The following is a 21182-nucleotide window of genomic DNA, read 5'->3' as shown; positions in this document are numbered from 1 at the left end:
CATTTCAGCTCAGACGTACCCAAGCAGCATAAGGGTGAGCTGTTGGGGGATTCCACTGGCTGAGCCTTCTTCCAATAGCACTGGGGTGGCCAAGGAACCAGGCATCTTGGGGTCTGGTTGACCCCCTCCAAGTGCACTGAAGCACCCACTTAGTCATAAAGGCGAAAGTCTCTTTCTTGGGGTTGGGACTCAAAGGACTTTAGTGTTCGTCCCACTGCAGAGACCAAGGCCCTGGGTTCCCAGGCTGTGATAAGCCCCACTGTCCTGTTACTACATCAGGCCTTTGCTGAGGGAGCGGAGCGCCTGGCTGAGCTCCTGAAGGACGGAGAGGGGGCTGCCTCTGAGCCGTTCAGTGGACCTGGACCAACTGCATCTCCAGATAAGGCAAAGGCTCCATCAGGGGATGCTTGCCTTTCTAGAGCCTCATGGAAAACCATTTCCTGGCAAACAGGTGCTCCCTCCTCTGACCTCAGGGAGACACTGATTCAAGAGCAGAGAATGCTTTGCCTTTGGGAATTAAAAAAAAAAAGTTCACCATGTTGGAAACCAAATGTTGAACAATGATAATAGCTTTGTTTAAAAAAAAAAAGGCTTTGGGGACTTCCCTGGTGGTGCAGTGGTTAAGAATCCGCCTGCCCATGCAGGGGACATGGGTTTGATGCCTGGTCCGGGAAGATCCCACATGCCGCAGAGCAACTAAGCCTGTGAGCTACAACTACTGAGCCTGCGTGCCACAACTACTGAAGCCCGTGAGCCTAGAGCCCGTGCTCCGCAACAAGAGAAGCCACCGCAATGAGAAGCCCATGCACCACAGTGAAGAGTAGCCCCCCACTCTCCACAATTAGAGAAAAGCGCACACGCAGCAACGAAGACCCAATGCAGCCAAAAATAAATAAATAAATTAATTTTTTTAAAAAAGCCTTGGACTTCCCTGGTGGCACAGTGGTTAAGAATCCGCCTGCCAATGCAGGGGACATGGGTTCGAGCCCTGGTCTGGGAAGATCCCACATGTTGCAGAGCAATTAAGCCTGTGCGCCACAACTACTGAGCCTGTGCTCTAGAGCCCATGAGCCACAACTACTGAAGCCCGCACGCCTAAAGCCCGTGCTCCACAACAAGAGAAGCCACTGCAATGAGAAGCCCATGCACCACAATGAAGAGTAGCCCCCTCTCGCCACAACTAGAGAAAGCCCGAGTGCAGCAACAAAGACCCAACGCAGCCAAAAATAAATTTAATTAATTAATTAATTAAAAAAAATTTTTTTAAAGCCTTGAGTTAACAGTAAGGTGAAAAACAATGAAATGAATAAAAATACGTTTACTCAGTCAACAGAATTTATTTGTTTTGGAACACACTGTGTTTCAACTATGCTGAGTGTTATGAAAAAACTGTTGTTTTTTTCAACCCTGGATTGAACTTTGTGCTGAGCTTCCACTGGTTCTGTAGGTCATATTGCCAGATTTCCACATGGACATTTACAGGAGCCACTTGTTTTCCCTTTGCTTCTCTTACATGTGTTTGCAGACACACAGGGAACCTGTTTTCTTCAGTCTTTTTTATTTTTTGGTGGCCGTGCCGTGCGGCATGCGGGATCTTAGTTCCCCAACCAGGGATTGAACCCGTGACCCCTGCAGTGGGAGCATAGAGTCTTAATCACTGGACCACCAGGGAAGTCCCTTTAGTCTTTTTTTTTTTTTTTCTTTTTTTTTTTTTTTTTTTTAAGTTTTGATGAAAGTTCATAATAATGCAGTTGACAAGAAAATTAGTTATTTCTGATATACACATTTTAAAGTAACAACTAGGATTATTACTTATAACATTATACCAGAACATATAAGATTTTTAGGCATTTCCTGTAATGTCTGAAACATTTATATTAACATATTTCCATACATATTTCCATACAAATACAAATATAAGATTTTTAGAAATTTCATGTAATGTCTGAAACATTTATATTAACATATTTCCATACATATTTCCATACAAATACAAATATAAGATTTTTAGAAATTTCATGTAATGTCTGAAACATTTATATTAACATATTTCCATACATATTTCCATACAAATACAAATATAAGATTTTTAGAAATTTCATGTAATGTCTGAAACATTTATATTAACATATTTCCATACATATTTCCATACAAATACAAATATAAGATTTTTAGAAATTTCATGTAATGTCTGAAACATTTATATTAACATATTTCCATACAAATAACCCAATGAAAGTTTAGTATTAGTTGTTTTGTTTGTTTTTTTATACTGCAGGTTCTTATTAGGCATCAGTTTTATACACATCAGTGTATACATGTCAATCCCAATCGCCCAATTCAGCACACCACCATCCCCACCTCATCGCAGTTTTCCCCCCTTGGTGTCCATATGTCCATTCTCTACATCTGTGTCTCAACTTCTGCCCTGCAAACTGGCTCATCTGTACCATTTTTCTAGGTTCCACATACATGCATTAATATACGATATTTGTTTTTCTCTTTCTGACTTACTTCACTCTGTATGACAGTCTCTAGATCCATCCACTTCTCAACAAATGACTCAATTTCGTTCCTTTTTATGGCTGAGTAATATTCCATTGTATATATGTACCACGACTTCTTTATCCATTCGTCTCTTGATGGGCATTTAGGTTGCTTCCATGACCTGGCTATTGTAAATAGTGCTGCAATGAACATTCGGGTGCACGTGTCTTTTTGAATTACGGTTTTCTCTGGGTATATGCCCAGTAGTGGGATTGCTGGGTCATATGGTAATTCTATTTTTAGTTTTTTAAGGAACCTCCATATTGTTCTCCATAGTGGCTGTATCAATTTACATTCCCACCAACAGTGCAAGAGGGTTCCCTTTTCTCCACACCCTCTCCAGCATTTGTTGTTTGTAGATTTTCTGATGATGCCCATTCTAACAGGAGTGAGGTGATACCTCATTGTAGTTTTGATTTGCATTTCTCTAATAATTAGTGATGTTGAGCATCTTTTCATGTGCTTCGTGGCCGTCTGTATGTCTTCTTTGGAGAAATGTCTATTTAGGTCTTCTGCCCATTTTTGGATTGGGGTGTTTGTTTCTTTGATATTGAGCTGAATGAGCTGTTTATATATGTTGGAGATTAATCCTTTGTCCGTTGATTCATTTGCAAATATTTTCTCCCATTCTGAGGGTTGTTTTTTCGTCTTGTTTATGGTTTCCTTTGCTGTGCAAAAGCTTTGAAGTTTCATTAGGTCCCACTTGTTTATTTTTGTTTTTATTTCCATTACTCTAGGAGGTGGATCGAAAAAGATCTTGCTGTGATTTATGTCAAAGAGTGTTCTTCCTATGTTTTCCTCTAAGAGTTTTATAGTGGCCAGTCTTATATTTAGGTCTCTAATCCATTTTTTTTTTTTTTTTTAAAGATTTTCTTATTTATTTATTTATTTATTTATTTATTTTTGGCTGTGTTGGGTCTTCGGTTCGTGCGAGGGCTTTCTCCAGTTGCGGCAAGCGGGGGCCACTCTTCATCGCGGTGCGGGGACTGCTCTTCATCGCGGTGCGCGGGCCTTTCTCTATCGCGGCCCCTCCCGTCGCGGGGCACAGGCTCCAGACGCGCAGGCTCAGCAATTGTGGCTCACGGGCCCAGCTGCTCCGTGGCATGTGGGATCTTCCCAGACCAGGGCTCGAACCCGTGTCCCCTGCATTAGCAGGCAGATTCTCAACCACTGCGCCACCAGGGAAGCCCCTCTAATCCATTTTGAGTTTATTTTTGTGTATGGTGTTAGGGAGTATTCTAATTTCATTCTTTTACATGTGGCTGTCCAGTTTTCCCAGCACCACTTATTGAAGAGACTGTCTTTTCTCCATTGTATATCTTTGCCTCCTTTGTCATAGATTAGTTGACCATAGGTGCGTGGGTTAATCTCTGGGCTTTCTATCTTGTTCCATTGATCTATGTTTCTGTTTTTGTGCCAGTACCATATTGTCTTGATTACTGTAGCTTTGTAGTATAGTCTGAAGTCAGGGAGTCTGATTCCTCCAGCTCCATTTTTTTGCCTCAAGACTGCTTTGGCTATTCGGGGTCTTTTGTGTCTCCATACAAATTTTAAGATGATTTGTTCTAGCTCCGTAAAAAATGCCATTGGTAATTTGATAGGGATTGCATTGAATCTGTAGATTGCTTTGGGTAGTATACTCATTTTCACAATGTTGATTCTTCCAATCCAAGAACATGGTATATCTCTCCATCTGTTGGTATCATCTTTAATTTCTTTCATCAGTGTCTTATAGTTTTCTGCATACAGGTCTTTTGTCTCCCTAGGTAGGTTTATTCCTAGGTATTTTATTCTTTTTGTTGCAATGGTAAATGGGAGTGTTTCCATAATTTCTCTTTCAGATTTTTCATCATTAGTGTATAGGAATGCAAGAGATTTCTGTGCATTAATTTTGTATCCTGCAACTTTACCATATTCATTAATTAGCTCTAGCAGTTTTCTGGTGGCAGTTTTAGGATTCTCTATGTATAGTATCATGTCATCCGCAAATAGTGACAGTTTTACTTCTTCTTTTCCAATTTGTATTCCTTTTATTTCTTTTTCTTCTCTGATTGCCGTGGCTAGGACTTCCAGAACTATGTTGAATAATAGTGGTGAGAGTGGACATCCTTGTCTCGTTCCTGATCTTAGAGGAAATGCTTTCAGTTTTTCACCATTGAGAATGATGTTTGCTGTGGGTTTGTCATATATGGCCTTTATTATGTTGAGGTAGGTTCCCTCTATGCCCACTTTCTGGAGAGTTTTTATCATAAATGGGTGTTGAATTTTGTCAAAAGCTTTTTCTGCATCTATTGAGATGATCATATGGTTTTTATTCTTCAATTTGTTAATATGGTGTATCACATTGATTGATTTGCGTATATTGAAGAATCCTTGCATCCCTGGGATAAATCCCACTTGATCGTGGTGTATGATCCTTTTAATGTGTTGTTGGATTCTGTTTGCTAGTATTTTGTTGAGGATTTTTGCATCTATATTCATCAGTGATATTGGTCTGTAATTTTCTTTTTTTGTAGTGTCTTTGTCTGGTTTTGGTATCAGGGTGATGGTGGCCTCATAGAATGAGTTTGGGAGTGTTCCTTCCTCTGCAATTTTTTGGAAGAGTTTGAGAAGGATGGGTGTTAGCTCTTCTCTAAATGTTTGATAGAATTCACCTGTGAAGCCATCTGGTCCTGGACTTTTGTTTGTTGGAAGATTTTTAATCACAGTTTCAATTTCATTACTTGTGATTGGTCTGTTGATATTTTCTGTTTCTTCCTGATTCAGTCTTGGAAGGTTATACCTTTCTAAGAATTTGTCCATTTCTTCCAGGTTGTCCATTTTATTGGCATAAAGTTGCTTGTAGTAGTCTCTTAGGATGTTTTGTATTTCTGCGGTGTCTGTTGTAACTTCTCCTTTTTCATTTCTGATTTTATTGATTTGAGTCCTCTCCCTCTTTTTCTTGATGAGTCTGGCTAATGGCTTATCAATTTTGTTTATCTTCTCAAAGAACCAACTTTTAGTTTTATTGATCTTTGCTATTGTTTTCTTTGTTTCTATTTCATTTATTTCTGCTCTGATCTTTATGATTTCTTTCCTTCTGCTAACTTTGGGTTTTGTTTGTTCTTCTTTCTCTAGTTTCTTTAGGTGTAAGGTTAGATTGTTTACTTGAGATTTTTCTTGTTTCTTTAGGTAGGCTTGTATAGCTATAAACTTCCCTCTTAGAACCGCTTTTGCTGCATCCCATAGGTTTTGGGTCGTCGTGTTTTCATTGTCATTTGTCTCTAGGTATTTTTTTATTTCCTGTTTGATTTCTTCAGTGATCTCTTGGTTATTTAGTAACGTATTGTTTAGCCTCCATGTGTTTGTCTTTTTTACGTTTTTTTCCCTGTAATTCATTTCTAATCTCATAGCGTTGTGGTCAGAAAAGATGCTTGATATGATTTCAATTTTCTTAAATTTACTGAGGCTTGATTTGTGACCCAAGATGTGATCTATCCTGGAGAATGTTCCGTGTGCACTTGAGAAGAACGTGTAATCTGCCGTTTTTGGATGGAATGTCCTATATATATCAATTAAATCTATCTGGTCTATTGTGTCATTTAAAGCTTCTGTTTCCTTATTTATTTTCATTTTGGATGATCTGTCCATTGGTGTAAGTGAGGTGTTAAAGTCCCCCACTATTATTGTGTTACTGTCGATTTCCTCTTTTATAGCTGTTAGCAGTTGCCTTATGTATTGAGGTGCTCCTATGTTGGGTGCATATATATTTATAATTGTTATATCTTCTTCTTGGATTGATCCCTGGATCATTATGTAGTGTCCTTCCTTGTCTCTTGTAACATTCTTTATTTTAAAGTCTATTTTATCTGATATGAGTATAGCTACTCCAGCTTTCTTTTGATTTCCATTTGCATGGAATATCTTTTTCCATCCCCTCACTTTCAGTCGTATGTGTCCCTAGGTCTAAAGTGGGTCTCTTGTAGACAGCATATATATGGGTCTTGTTTTTGTATCCATTCAGCCAGTCTATGTCTTTTGGTTGGGGCATTTAATCCATTCACGTTTAAGGTAATTATCGATATGTATGTTCCTATGACCATTTTCTTAATTGTTTTGGGTTTGTTTTTGTAGGTCCTTTTCTTCTCTTGTGTTTCCCACTTAGAGAAGTTCCTTTAGCATTTGTTGTAGAGCTGGTTTGGTGGTGCTGAATTCTCTTAGCTTTTGCTTGTCTGTAAAGCTTTTGATTTCTCCATCAAATCTAAATGAGATCCTTGCTGGGTAAAGTAATCTTGGTTGTAGGTTCTTCCCTTTCATCACTTTAAGTATTTCATGCCACTCCCTTCTGGCTTGCAGAGTTTCTGCTGAGAAATCAGCTGTTAACCTTATGGGAGTTCCCTTGTATGTTATTTGTCGTTTTTCCCTTGCTGCTTTCAGTAATTTTTCTTTGTCTTTAATTTTTGCCACTTTGATTACTATGTGTCTCGGCGTGTTTCTCCTTGGGTTTATTCTGTATGGGACTCTCTGCGCTTCCTGGACTTGGGTGGCTATTTCCTTTCCCATGTTAGGGAAGTTTTCGACTATAATCTCTTCAAATATTTTCTCTGGTCCTTTCTCTCTCTCTTCTCCTTCTGGGACCCCTATAATGCGAATGTTGTTGCGTTTAATGTTGTCCCAGAGGTCTCTTAGGCTGTCTTCATTTCTTTTTATTCTTTTTTCTTTAGTCTGTTCCGCAGCAGTGAATTCCACCATTCTGTCTTCCAGGTCACTTATCCGTTCTTCTGCCTCAGTTATTCTGCTATTGATTCCTTCTAGTGTAGTTTTCATTTCAGTTATTGTATTGGTCATCTCTGTTTGTTTGTTCTTTAATTCTTCTAGGTCTTTGTTAATCATTTCTTGCATCTTCTCAATCTTTGCCTCCATTCTTATTCCGAGGTCCAGGATCATCTTCACTATCATTATTCTGAATTCTTTTTCTGGAAGGTTGCCTATCTCCACTTCATTTAGTTGTTTTTCTGGGGTTTTTTCTTGTTCCTTCATCTGGTACATAGCCCTCTGCCTTTTCATCTTCTCTGTCTTTCTGTAACTGTGGTTTTTGGTCCACAGGCTGCAGGATTGTAGTTTTTCTTGCTTCTGTTGTCTGCCCTCTGGTGGTTGAGGCTATCTAAGAGGCTTGATGGGAGGCTCTGGTGGTGGGTAGAGCTGACTGTTGCTGTGGCGGTCAGAGCTCAGTAAAACCTTAATCCCCCTTTAGTCTTTTTAAAAGTCTCCCAGAATTTTCAATCTTGCCTCAAACCGAGGGGTGGAGAGATTGAGTGGAAAGAGCCACAGCGTGGCCACCAAGGAACCTGGACTTGAGTTTCTGTCTCCCCCCAAAACTGGCTTGTGACCTCAGCTATGCCCCCTTAACCTCTCTGAGCTTCGGTCTGTGAAATGAGAGAATTGGACCAAAGCATGTGTCACCAGCCAGCTGGCCTGCTGCTGGCTGTGGTTTGGCCCACGCATGGTTGATCAAAGTTGTGGAAGTGAGGGGAGGGGTCTGGGGGAGGACACATTCTTCAGCCCCCCCCACTTGGCCCACCACTTCCTGTTGCCCTACTGTGTGCTCAGAGGCTCTGAAGGCCCTCCAAGTCATTGTTGGGCATAGTGGGCCCTGAGAGGGTACGAGATTTTGGTCTACAGTGTGTGTGTGTCTTTCTCTGCTTTTGGACGAGTAGATACTCCACGTTAGTGAGTAGTCCACCCTTGCACTGTGCATGGAAAGCCACAGAGAGCTGGGTCATCAGAGCTGGGGCCCAGCCCCCCCCCCAGCAGCCACAACGGCCACTGCAGACGGGACTCCTCATTTATCTCCCCCAGAATCCACTGCTCAGATAGCTCCTGATTTTCCCCTTGGCATTTCAGCCTCCAGATTTCACATCCTCTTTCAGTTCCTGCCCAGACTTGTCATGGCTTTGACGTAAGTACAGCAGTGCCTGTTTTCCACCAGATAGGCTCTCTGAGCTCCGCCTCCCAGGCAGAGAGCCACGGGTCTCATTAGAGCATGGAGAGCCCCATTTGGACTGAATTCCCTTTTACACACCTGCCTGGCCTCTCGTGTGGCTAGGAGGGAGAGGTGGGTTTCACAGGGAAGAGAATAGCTGGGCTGTTCCAGAAGAACCACCTGGCTGGGAGGCCCCCAAGCACATGCAAAACAGCCAGGTTTCACTTGTAGATGTGTATAGCTCAGGATATCAGAAAATACATACTGCCCACTTCAAAAGTGTTTACAGAAACGGGGCCCAGGAAAGCCCAGCCACCGGCTTCATTGTTAATTGCCCACTTGAAGTGAGGGTCAACCTTATGACTAAAAATACAAGCATGGGGCTTCCCTGGTGGCGCAGTGGTTGAGAATCTGCCTGCTAATGCAGGAGACACGGGTTCGAGCCCTGGTCTGGGAAGATCCTACATGCCACGGAGCAGCTGGGCCCGTGACCCACAACTACTGAGCCTGCGTGTCTGGAGCCTGTGCCCCGCAACGGGAGGGGCCGCGATAGTGAAAGGCCCGCGCACCGCGATGAAGAGCGGTCCCCGCACCGCGATGAAGAGTGGCCCCCACTTGCCGCAACTAGAGAAAGCCCTCGCACGAACCGAAGACCCAGCACAGCCAAAAATAAATAAATAAATAAATAAATAAATAAATAAATAAATAAAATTAAAAAAAAAAAATTAAAAAAAAAAAAAAAATACAAGCATGACATGAGCGCCCCTTCCTGAAAGGGAGCCACAACAAACTCAGTTTCTAAAAATATCACGTGGTAGAGCGTTAAGAAGAACCACCTGGCTGGGAGGCCGAAGAGCAGAACATCATACGGACAAAAGATGGTGGCAAGAAAGGACAAGTGGTTTTCATTTTCTCATAGGAGAGTTACAAAATAAAACACTCTTAAGGATGCAAAAGAGGGAGCAAACACTAAGGTCAAGGGAATTAAGAAACTCTCTCTGGAGAAAATGATATGTAAAATAGGTTTGAACAGTCGGTAGGATTCTATAGACAGAAATAGGAGCTGGGATGGGAAAAGGTAACCCAAGTGGCAGGATGCCTTGAGCAAGGACCAGAGTAAGAACAGCTTACTAGGTATGTTTGGAGAACAAGAAATAAACCAGTCTTCCTGGTGTATGAGGGATGCGTACCCGGGGAAAATAAGATTGAGAAGGTTATAATGTGCAAGGCCCCCACTGAGAGGCTGAGGCGCTCAGAACTGACTCAGGGGCACTGGAGAGCCACTGAAGGTGAAGGGGCAGTGTGAGCCTGAGGAAGCTTGGCCAGACAGGAGATGGAGGAGGCTGGAGGAGAAAAGGCAGGGCACCCGGAGAGGAGGCTGTGCAGAATTGCAAAGGCAAGTCAGCAAGTCTCAACACTCTAAGAGTGGCGGAGAGCAGGGAAAAGAGGAGGAAGGATAGTATCTTCCAGAACTGGGAATTGCCTGGATGTATGTGTGGAAGGAACAGGACCCCAGGAGTTGAGCCTGGGCAGCTGTAAGAATGAACAAACCATGTAATATGGAGGGTGAGGTAATAGGCTTTCTGCTGGAGAAAATGAGCAAGTAGGTGGGTTTGGTTTTGGACACTTTAAGTATGAAGACATCCCAGTGGTCAGAATTGTGGTCCCGGAGCTCAGGAAGAGCTCAGGGTGTCCACTGTTAGCCTGACACTGTAAGAACAGAGACCATCGTAGATTTGGGAGTCAACACTAAAAGACAGGAAATCGAAGTCATACCTTGGGTGAGATCACCAAGAAAGAAAGTAAAGAGAATGGAGAGGGCTGGAGGCTGGACCTTGGGAAGGGCTACATTTAGGGGTAGGAGGAAGAAGAGGCAGCAAGCAAAGCAGCCTAGAAAAGATCATTGGTGAGGCAGGAGGAAAGCCCAGGTAATCACGGGCCTTAGAAGGTACCAGAGAAGAGATCGAAAAAGCACAGTATCGTCGACCCTCATGGCAGCCGACTGCAGAAGTAAAGCCGCTGCTGAATTGCAGTTCTGGGAATCACTGGGAGCCTTACAGAGAATAATTTGGTAAGGTGGTGGTTCAGGTACCAGAGATTGAGGAATAATTGGTGGAGGGGAAAGGAAAACAGCCGACATGCACATTGACCTGTGCTTCAGTAACCCAGCAATGGAGAGAAAAATAAGGAAAATAAGGGGAGAAAAAATAAGGTGGAAACTTGGAGGAGACTCCAAGGGAAAGGAGACTCCAGGGAAAGCATTTTGATTGTTGTTATATCAGGGGGTGTATCAGTCAGGATCATGGTAGGCTCTGCTGCAGTAATAAATTACCCACTAAATGTTAGTGGCTTACATGACAAAGACTGATTTCTCTCCTACAAATATTCCTATGCTGGGTAAGCCCTCTTCTCCACCTCAAGACTCAATGATCCAAACTATTCCCGTCTTGGGAGGCTATCACCTCAGTCAGTAGCTTCTAACTCACTGAGGAAAGGAAAAGAGAGTAGGAGGGTCATGCCCTGGCTTTCAAATGCTTCAGCTCAGAAGTTACCTGTTACTTCCACTCAAAGTCCATTAGCCAAGTAAGTCACGTGGCACCACCTCCCTGCACGAGTCTGGAAAACTGGGGGGAACATGTGAGTATTCATCGAGCAGTCAATGTCTCTGTTACAGGTGGGAGTGATAAAGAGAGATCTGGGTGTATTTATAGGTCTGAGGGGAAAGATTTAAGAGCCAATGAAGAGAATAACTGATGAAGAGGTAGTAATGGTGAAACAATAAAATGTGGCGGAAACTTTGCCAAGCAGCAGGGAAGGCATAGCTTATCTCTGCTAGTCCAAGGGTGCAAAATTCTCAGGACACCTGCCCTTGTGCCTCGGGCAGGTCTCCCGAGCACCAGGTCAGAAAGCAAATGTGTAGAATGCAGGGGACATGTTCCCCAGTGATGGGGCTGGCCAAGCAAGAAGGATGGAAGACCAAGGCACGAGGAATTCAAGGAGAATGACCAAAGTACATGAAAATGGCTGACCACGCGCTCCAAGATGGGTGGAGACGCTGGAAGTGAGCTGCAAGAGTTGAGAAGACTTGAGGGGCTGGTAGCAGGAGGACGAAAAGGCTGCTCAGTGGGAATGGGAGAGAGGGAGACAGAGAAGAATACAGGGTAGTTTGTGGTCAGTATGTGTGCATTTCAAAGTTTGAGATTCTGCAGGAGGTAAACTTTATTTTATTTTGTGCTGCATTGGGTCTTCGTTGCTGTGCACAGGCTTTCTCTAGTTGTGGCGAGCGGGGGCTATTCTTCGTTGCGGTGCACGGGCTTCTCATTGTGGTGGCTTCTCTTGTTGTGGAGCGTGGGCTGTAGGCGCGCAGGCTTCAGTAGTTGCCATGCGGGTTCAGTAGTTGTGGCCCGCAAGCTCTAGAGCACAGGCTCAGTAGTTGTGGCGCATGGGCTTAGTTGCTCCGTGGCATGTGGGATCTTCCCAGACCAGGGCTCCAACCTGTGTCCCCTGCATTGGCAGGCGGATTCTTAACCGCTGCGCCACCAGGGAAGTCCCAGGAGGTAAACATTTTTGAGCAAAATCTAGGGTGTCTATCATTTGACTGTGAGCTCTATGAAGGTGGCAGTTGGGATGAAACTTTGAGTTACTGGATGGTAGGAAGACCTGGAGGTCTCAGGGCCGAGGCAGCTGGATGGTATTCACGGCATGTTTACCAGCTGGCATGGTGGTATTTCAATATCTTAACTGCTGAAGTGGCTGAGTGAGTGCATATCAGCCCTGATTGTGACCACATCGACTCATCTTTGCACCCCAGCACCCATCACAGGGCTTAGCACGGAGTAGGCCCTCAATAAATGTTTGTCGAATGAATGAATGAATGGCAAAGGAATGGATTATGCCAATGAGCAGTGGGAGCAGAGCAGAGATAAATGTAAGTAGAACTGAATGAAAAGGAGTATGATCTGGAAGCTGGAATTATTAAGATGGGGAAGGGATGGGAGGGAAGCTTGTGATCTTGGAAGAGAGCCCTAGAGGTCAAGAGATTATACTTGCAGTCAGGTAAGCCTTCCGGTGAGAAGTGGCTGCTGAGATGCACACCAGCCTAGAAGCAACAATGGGGAGGAGGAGGGGGAGACAGGGCTGCCTTCAACGGGAGATGTTCAAGGGTCCTGTCTTGGAGAAAGGTAGGGTTGGTTAACATAAGGAGGTTTGGGGAATAGGGCAAGGTGCAGGGGGAGGGGGCCAGAGCTTGTTTACAAAGAACCAGACCCGCAGGTGAAATCTTGCTGACCTGAGTGATTGATGTAGGCCTGGGGCAGGGAAAGCTGAGGGAACCAGGGCAGAGATAAGAGGGGAATGAGTGGAGATGTTTGTTATGGGCTGGGAAAAGAAAAGTCCAGAGTTGAATGGGAGGGCTGAGCAAGGGAATTCATGGAGGAAAGTAACAAGTCCCACCATTTTAACAAGAATATTGCTATATTGCTATAGCTATCTCTGTAGTCTTATGCATCTTTGCCTAAGTGCTAGGTCTAGTCTGAAACCAGCTTGGGGAAGCTGAGGGTTTTGCTAGAGAAAAAAGAAAGAAACTAACACACAGTCAAAATTTTACTTAGAGTACAGGAAAGATTCTGTATTTATGAAAAGGTACTATAAAACTTAAGATGAATAAATATGGGTTTTTTCTTTTCTTTTTAAAGTAAAATGCTGGGCTACAATCAGAATATTTAGAAGAGGGCTGGACTGGCATCTGTGATGGGGAAGTGCGGGCTTTTGAGGTTTCCTGGGCCTCAGAGTTCAGCCATGATCCTGCCCAGGATGCAGACCTGGAGGGCAGGGCCCACCTGAGTGGTGTTTGCCCTGGAACCAAACCCAAGCAGCCAGGAGAGTCATAAACCTGGAGCTGGCTGCACCTGCAGTCTAGAGAAGAGCCAAGCATGTGCTCTGTGACAGAGATTATTGAATCAAGCAGACACCACCCATTCATCTACCCCGTCCTTTTTGCGGTAATCAGAAGGATTTTTGTTGTCTGGTGGCGGTTATTTTATTTGAGTTCCTCCCTCCATTGGAGGAAAGGCTGTGAAATAGCATTCAACAGGAAAGAGGGAACCAAGTAGGACTTCTGATTTTTTCAATTGTATAATATAAAATTCACCTCATAGTATCAATTGCACTATTTACAATAGCCAAGACATGGAAGCAATCTAAATGTTCGTTGACAGATGAATGGATAAAGAAGATGTGGCAAACATATACAATGGGAGAGTTCCCTGGTGGTCCAGTGGTTAGGACTCTGCTCTCACTGCTGAGGACCCGGGTTTAATCCCTGGTTGGGGAACTAAGATCCCACAAGCTGTGCGGTGTGGCTAAAAAAAAAGAAACATATACAATGGAATATTACTTAGCCATAAAAAAGAATGAAATAATGCCACTTGCAGTAACATAGATGGACCTAGAGATTATCATACTAAATGATAAAAAAGAATATATATACACACATATATATGTACATATATATAGTAGGTATAACTGAATCATTTTGCTATATACCTTGTAAATCAAGGTATATATACATTGTAAATCAACTATACTTCAATTAAAACATAAAAGGAATTAATGTCTACTCCAAATATATGTGTGTATGTGTGTGTGTGTATATATATATAAAATTCACCATGTTAACTATTTTAAAGTGTGTAATTCAGTGACATTTAGCACATTCACAATGTTGTGCGACCATCACCACTATCTAGCTCCAAAATATTTCCATCATCCCATAAGGAAATCATGGACCCATTAAGCAATCACCCTCCATTAACCCCTGGCAACCACTAATCTGCTTATGTCTCTATGGATTTGCTTATTCTAGATATTTCATATGAATAAAAACCATACAATATGTGGCCTTTTGGGCCTGCCTTCTTTCACTTAGTACAATGTTTTCAATGTTCATCCATGTTATAGCAAGTATCAGTACTTCATTCCTTTCCATGGCTGAATAATATTCCATTGCATGGATAGACCGCATTTTGTTTATCCATTCATCAGTTCTTGGACATTTCAGTTATTTCTACCTTTTGGCTATTGTGAATGTTGCCACTGTGAATATTCATAGACAAGTTTTTGTTTAAATTCCTGATTTCAATTCCTTTAGATATAACCCTAGGAGTAGACTTGCTGGGTCATATGATAATTCTGTTTAGCTTATCAAGTAAATGAACCCCAGGTACATTTTTAAACCTTATAAGGGCTGAGTTTAGAAGTGCACCATGCATGGACTTCCCTGGTGGCGCAGTGGTTAAGAATTTGCCTGCCAATGCAGAGGACACGGGTTTGATCCTTGGTCCAGGAAGATACCACATGCCACAGAGCAACTAAGCCCGTGCACCACAACTACTGAGCCTGCCCTCTAGAGCCCGTGAGCCACAACTACTGAAGCCCACGCGCCTAGAGCCCGTGCTCCGCAACAAGAGAAGCCACCGCAATGAGAAGCACGTGCACTGCAACAAAGAGTAGCCCCCGCTTGCCGCAACAAGAGAGAGCCTGCGAGCAGCAACGAAGACCCAACGCAGCCAAAAATAAATAAATCTATTTTAAAAAATTATTTTAAAAAAAGAAGTGCACCATGCAGTTAACTACCAGGCCAACTGTTGCCCCCAGTGGTCAGTCTTGACTGGCCAGACCCCTCAGTGTCTCCCATTCAAGAGATACTTGGGGTTCCCAAAGCCAAATCAGTTTTCATTCTCTTTGATTATACAAATGTATGTAACATGCACTTTTAAGAAACAGATATCAGAAAGTAACAGGGAAGTGGGTGTCACACTCGAAGTCTGGGCATCCCAGTCCAAGATACCTCCTTCCTTTATCGAACAAAAACACTTCCCGATCACTGACTACATTGTTTGGGAGGACTTACTGTGGGCGCTGCTTCTGGTGAGGAAAGAAAGCTGCTTCCGGCTTAGCGTGGGCATGGGTCACCATGGGATGGATTTCATGAGTACAGAACAGGATGTCCATTTCCTGGCCTAAAGAAGATGGCTCGTGTGTGTGGCCAAATTAGGATTTCAGAAATGACCATAAAAGGCAAGGTTTCTGGTTGGAGCTTGAATTATTTGGGAGAATCTCTAGAAACCAAGTAAAAACAAGAATTCCAGGAACAAAGTACAGAAGTTCAGCAGGGCCTAAGACACCAGATTGTTTGAAATAAAGCGCATGCACTGTCAGTGACCTTTTGCCTGCTCAGGTTCCGCAAAGGCTTCTAGACCCTCACAGCCTGAGTATAAAATAAAACAGGTCTCAGCTCCTTCCCTCTCCCCCCTCAGAATTTAAAGATGAATTAGGTCACAGCAGAGACATAGCACCACAGAGGTGCTTCTAACCATCAAGTTTTTAAATTTCCATAGTCTTTCATTTCCACATTTCCAGAAATCTCACTTAAGAATATGGATTTTCCGAGACTTCCCTGGCTGTCCAGGGATTAAGACTCTGCGCTTCCACTGCAGAGGGCATGGGTTCTATCCCTGGTGGGGGAAATAAAGATCCTACATGTCGCATGGCGCGGCCAAAAAAGGAAAAAAAAAAAAAGAGTTTGGATTTTCCTTGAACTCACTATCTTTCTTTCCCTGAGCCGCTTGACTTTCTATTCTTGAGAGGCACAAAGGAATGTATGTTGTATGATTTCACTTATATGAACTTCTAGAACAGGCCTGACCAAACTGGAGAGACAGAAAGCAGACCAGTAATGTCTGGGACCAGGATTGGTGGGGAGGCGAGCAGGTTGGCTGGGAAGGGGCACTAGGGAACTCTCTAGAATGATAGGAATGTATCTGGAATGATAGGAATTCACAGAGGTGAATACACCTACCCAAACTCTTTGAACTGTACATTTAAGATCCATGTATTTTACTATATGTAAATTATACCTCAGTACCAGTTAATTAAAAAATAAAAATTTCATAGAGTTACTAGCTCTGTAGCCGAGTTACTTAAACTCCCCGTGCCTCAGTTTCCCCAGCTGTGAGACGGCAATAATAAAAGCATCCTACTTCAAAGGTTGCTGTGAGGATTAAATGCAAGTTTCTTGAAGTTGTGTGTCTGGCACATGGTAAGCACTCCCCCATGTTAGCCATTAGCTCTGTTCCTGAACCCATCTTTGTTCCCAGGCCTCTTTCCCTCCTGCTTTATTTCTGCGATGTCTTTTTCTTTTTCCAATTTTTTTTTTACATTTCCTTTTTTGCTCAATCCTAGCACTGATCTACATTTTCTCTTGAATGAACCACTCGGGTCTCGTGGCCCCAAGTCTCTCCTCCTCGAACCCAGCCTTCGTAATGACGAAGATCCATACTGATTCTGATCATGTCCTTCTACTACTCAAAAACCTTATTGCCCACAAAATAAAGCCAACTCTCAAGGGTGAGCACGCAAAGTCTTCCCTGAACTGGTCCCAAGAATTCTTTCCAGTCTTACCTCTCGCTGACATCATCATTATTTTTTTTTTTAATTTTACTTTATTTTATTTATTTACTTATTTATTTTTGGCTGCTCGGCATGGCATGCAGGATCTTAGTTCCCCGACCAGAGATTGAACCCACGTCCCCTGCACTGGGAGCTCGGAGTCCTAACCACTGGACTGCCAGAGAAGTCCAGACATCATCATTATTAGTATTTTAAAATAAACTCTGTCCTTACTGCCACACTTGACCAGTGGTTTCCAAAGCTGGCCCTTGAATCAGTACCGACTTAGATGCCTCAGGTCCCATTTGGTAGGCCTGACATGGGACCAGATACCCATCCTATTGTTTTTACATGTTTAGTTGTGGGCATAATGTCCATGCAGTGAAATGCACATATCTTAAGTATACAGCTAGATCCATTTTGAAAAATGTCTGTGCCTGCCTACCCCACACCCTACCAAGACAGAACTTTTCACCACCCTAGAAATTTCCTTAATACACAGTGGTGTATTAGTAGAGGTGAACAACTGCTTCCCCGGGGGAAAAAGGCTCTGCTTTATTGCGTTTCCTGATCTCTGTGGTGTGAATATTCCTACCATGGCCAATTTCAGGCTGTCAGTGTGATGACACTGAAAGCAGAGTCAGGAAGACAAGCTCACATTCGGTTCTTGAAAACCAGCACCAGCCGACTTCAGCACAGCCCCTTCCAAGTCAATCTCTGCCACCCCATCCCCAGGCAACCATGCATCTGTTCTCTGTCACCATAGGTTCATTTTGCTTATTCTAGAGTTTCATATGAATGGAAGCATTTAATAGGTACTCCTTTTGTCTGGTTCTTTCACTCAGCACGGTTTTGAGATTCATCCATGTTGCTACATGTATGGTAGTTCATTTCTTTTTATTACTGAGTAGCATTCCATTGTATGGATATACAGTAGTGTTTATCTGGTCTCCTGATGCTGGACACCTCGACTGTTCCCAGTGCTTGATGCTATGGATAAAGCTTCCATCAACATTCTTGTGCAAGTCTTTAATTTCTTTTGGGTAAATCCCTGTGAGTGTAATAGCTGGGTTGTAAGTTAGGTGTATGTTTAACTTTATGAAAACTGCCAGACTGATTTCCACAGTGGTTGTACAATTTTATACTCCTACCAGCCAAGTATGAGAGTCCTCATTGCTCCATATCTTTGTCAATACTTGGTGTTGTAAGACTTCACTTTAAAAAAAAAGAAAAAGAGTTCCTCAGGTGATTCTGTTTCACCGCCAGGCTTGGGAACCTGTGGACTGGACTCCTTGCAGTTTCCTAAATATTAATGGCTAATATTAATTGAGCACTTGCTAAGTGTCTGGCTCTTCCCCAAGACCTTTAACAATGCTATATCATTTAAATATCACAACAACCCCGTGAAATAGACACGATTATTCTTCCTATTTTACAGATGAGGACAATTAGGTACAGAGAGTTTGAGTAACTTGCCTAAGGTCAAGCTCATAAGTGACACAAGTTGGCTTAGAAACAGGCACTCTGGCTCTGGGCCCATCAGTTAAACCACTGAACTATACTTGCCCATACAAATTGTGTATACAGGTCCCCTGTTGGGCTTATCAATAATTGCTGCCATTATTATTTTCATTCAAATCCTACTCATCCTTCACAGTTCAGCTCAAATTCCACCTCTTCCATCCAGTTTTCTCTGTCTCCCCCTCTCCTGCCTCTGTGTAATTCCTCAATGTAATCATAAGCCCTTCAGAAATGTATGAGACTTTTGGGTTGTCTTTTATTTCTGTTTTTGACTGTCTTATCATGCTCGCTGTATTTGTAAGATCACTGAGAACAGGGTCACTCCGTGTTTACCTCTCTATTCCTGGCATGCTGACCTGAGTTTAATGTTTTTATAAATATGGTTGGCCCTCTATATCCATGGGTTCCACATCCACGTGTTCAACCAACCACAATGGAAAATATTCTGAAGAAAAAAATTCCAAAAAGTTCCAAAAAGCAAAACTTAAATTTGCCCCACTCTGGAAACTTTACATAGTGTTTACATTGTATTTACAATTATTTACATAACATTTACATTGTATTTAGTATTATAAGTAATCTAGAGATGATTTAAAGTAGATGGGAGAATGGGACTTCCCTGGCCGTCCAGTGGTTAAGAAAGACTCCACGCTTCCACTGCAGGGGGTTGCGGGTTCAATCCCTGGTCAGGGAGCTAGGATCACACATGCTGTGCAGCGCGGCCAAAAAGTTAAAAAAAAAAAAAGTATATGGGAGGATGTTGCATTGGTTATATGCAAATACTATGCCATTTTATAGAAGGGACTTGCGCATCCAAGGATTTTTCTATGGGGGAGGGGGTGGCGGGGGGAGTCCTGGACCCAATCCCCCATGCATACGAGGAACAATTCTGTACTATAGGCAGAATCACAAAAGTCCTTTACAAGGAGCTGTCTCGTTGAGAGATAAGAGGGAATCACAGAAATTGGATTGCCTTTTCCCTAGGGAAAAGCACACCCCTTTACCTTCTTACTACTGAGTGAAAATGGATGTGCTGTTTTAAGGGGACCTGACGCTTGTCACAGCAGGCTACAGGAAACCATGTCATGTGGCCTCCTTAATTACCCAGTGAAGCTGTTATCTCCTGCCTGGCTGCCTGCTCTAAGGCTTCTGCTTGTTTTATCTGGCCTGGCTCCACTGGTTAGCTTCTAGCTAGTTGGAAGACTACCAGATTGTAATCAGTCATTTCTTCCATCCTGATGTATGAAAAACAGGACCAGCTACATAATTTGTGAGACCTGGTGAAAAATGAAAATGCAGGACTTCTTGTTGAAAATTTATTAAGAATTTTCAGAAGAGCATTATACAAAGAGTAGGGCCCCAGAGGTGCCACACCCATGAAGCCAGCCCGGATGAAAAGGGACTGAGGCCTTCTCAGCCGACAAAAACCAATCACAGAAAGCTGAGCATGGGGACAATTATCTCCAAAGCGCTTCACCTCTAGTACAAAGACTGCTGAAAAGGAAACCATCCGTGTTCTGTGTTATATTAAGGCTGATTGTTATGGATTGAACTGTGTCCTCCAAAAAGATGAATTCTTAAACCCCCAGTACCTGTGTACGTGACAGTATTTGGAAATGGGGTCTTTGCAGATGATCAAGTTAAGATGAGGTCATTAGGGTAAAACCCTAATCCAATATGACTGGTGTCCTTATAAAAAAAGGGGGGGGGGAATTGGGACACAAAGACAGGCGTGCATAGAGAAAATGATGTGAAGGCACGCACACAGGGGGAACACACTGTGACCATGAAGGCAGAGATGGGGGTGATGCAGCTACACACCAAGGAATGCCAAAGATTGCCAGCATGGAACAGATTCTCCCTCATAGCCCTCAGAAGGAACCAACCATGCCTGACACCTTGATCTTGAAACCAAGCGGGGCCCTGTGGGGCTCCCGGACACAGAGGCCTTTTTGTCCCCCATTTCTTGTAGGCAAGACTCCAGCCTCCATGGTCTTCCCTGAGTTCCAAAGGGCAGATTCGAACAGTTGCTAATCAAGGGGGGAGCAGCCACGAAGCCACCTGAGGCAAGATTAAAGGGACTAGAGAAGCTCCTCAAGATTAGGAGACCCTGCACACACCCTAATCTTGTCAGCACCCCCACCCTTCTGAAACTCTGCAGAAGAAAGAAGAATGTAAGACTATTACCGCCTTGATCCTTATTGAATACCCCTGACCACAAGCTCCGAATATGAGACCTCTCCCTATTCCCCAGGGAGGGGGGCCCAGTTCTTGAGGTGCTGGCCTGCTGTGTTCCCTCTTTGTCTGACAAAGAATAAAGCCACCCTTTCTTTCTCCTCCAAAACTCTGTCTCTGTATCTCATTTTGGCATCGGTGTACAGGGAGCCAATATTTTGGCACCAATCTCAGATTTCCAGCCTCTAGAGCTGTGAGACAATACATTTCTGTCCTTTAAGCCACCCAGTCTGTGGTACTACACCCACCAACCAGACCAGGGTCCTCCTGTTACCCTCCTTAAATTTGCCCCACTTTGGAAACTATTTACATAGTGTTTTACATTGTATGTACAACTGCCAATGTCCTGACACACCTGGCAAAACAGATGTCCCAACAGGATTAGAACAAGGAGGAGCCAGCACAATATCAGTTTTGTTTTTCAAGACCTTTTTTCCTACAGAGGGAGGGAGTGTCTACATCAGCCAGG

At 43.2% G+C, this 21182-nt stretch overlaps 1 protein-coding gene across 1 annotated transcript in view; it reads left to right on the top strand.

The window, feature by feature from the left end:
- SLC12A3 (solute carrier family 12 member 3) overlaps nucleotides 1–20707 on the top strand; it is a 59093-nt gene extending 38386 nt beyond the window's left edge. The window contains exon 27 of the mRNA XM_057533442.1: nucleotides 20451–20707. Within this exon, the coding sequence (XP_057389425.1) occupies nucleotides 20451–20481 (31 nt within the window). The 3' untranslated portion in view covers nucleotides 20482–20707. The remainder of the gene's footprint in view (nucleotides 1–20450) is intronic.
- Nucleotides 20708–21182: the final 475 nt, after the last annotated feature.

Source organism: Balaenoptera acutorostrata, chromosome 19 (assembly GCF_949987535.1).
Source record: "Balaenoptera acutorostrata chromosome 19, mBalAcu1.1, whole genome shotgun sequence".
Lineage (NCBI taxonomy): Eukaryota > Metazoa > Chordata > Mammalia > Artiodactyla > Balaenopteridae > Balaenoptera > Balaenoptera acutorostrata.
Note: the sequence above shows the minus strand (reverse complement) of the source record. Positions and strands in the feature narration are given on the sequence as shown.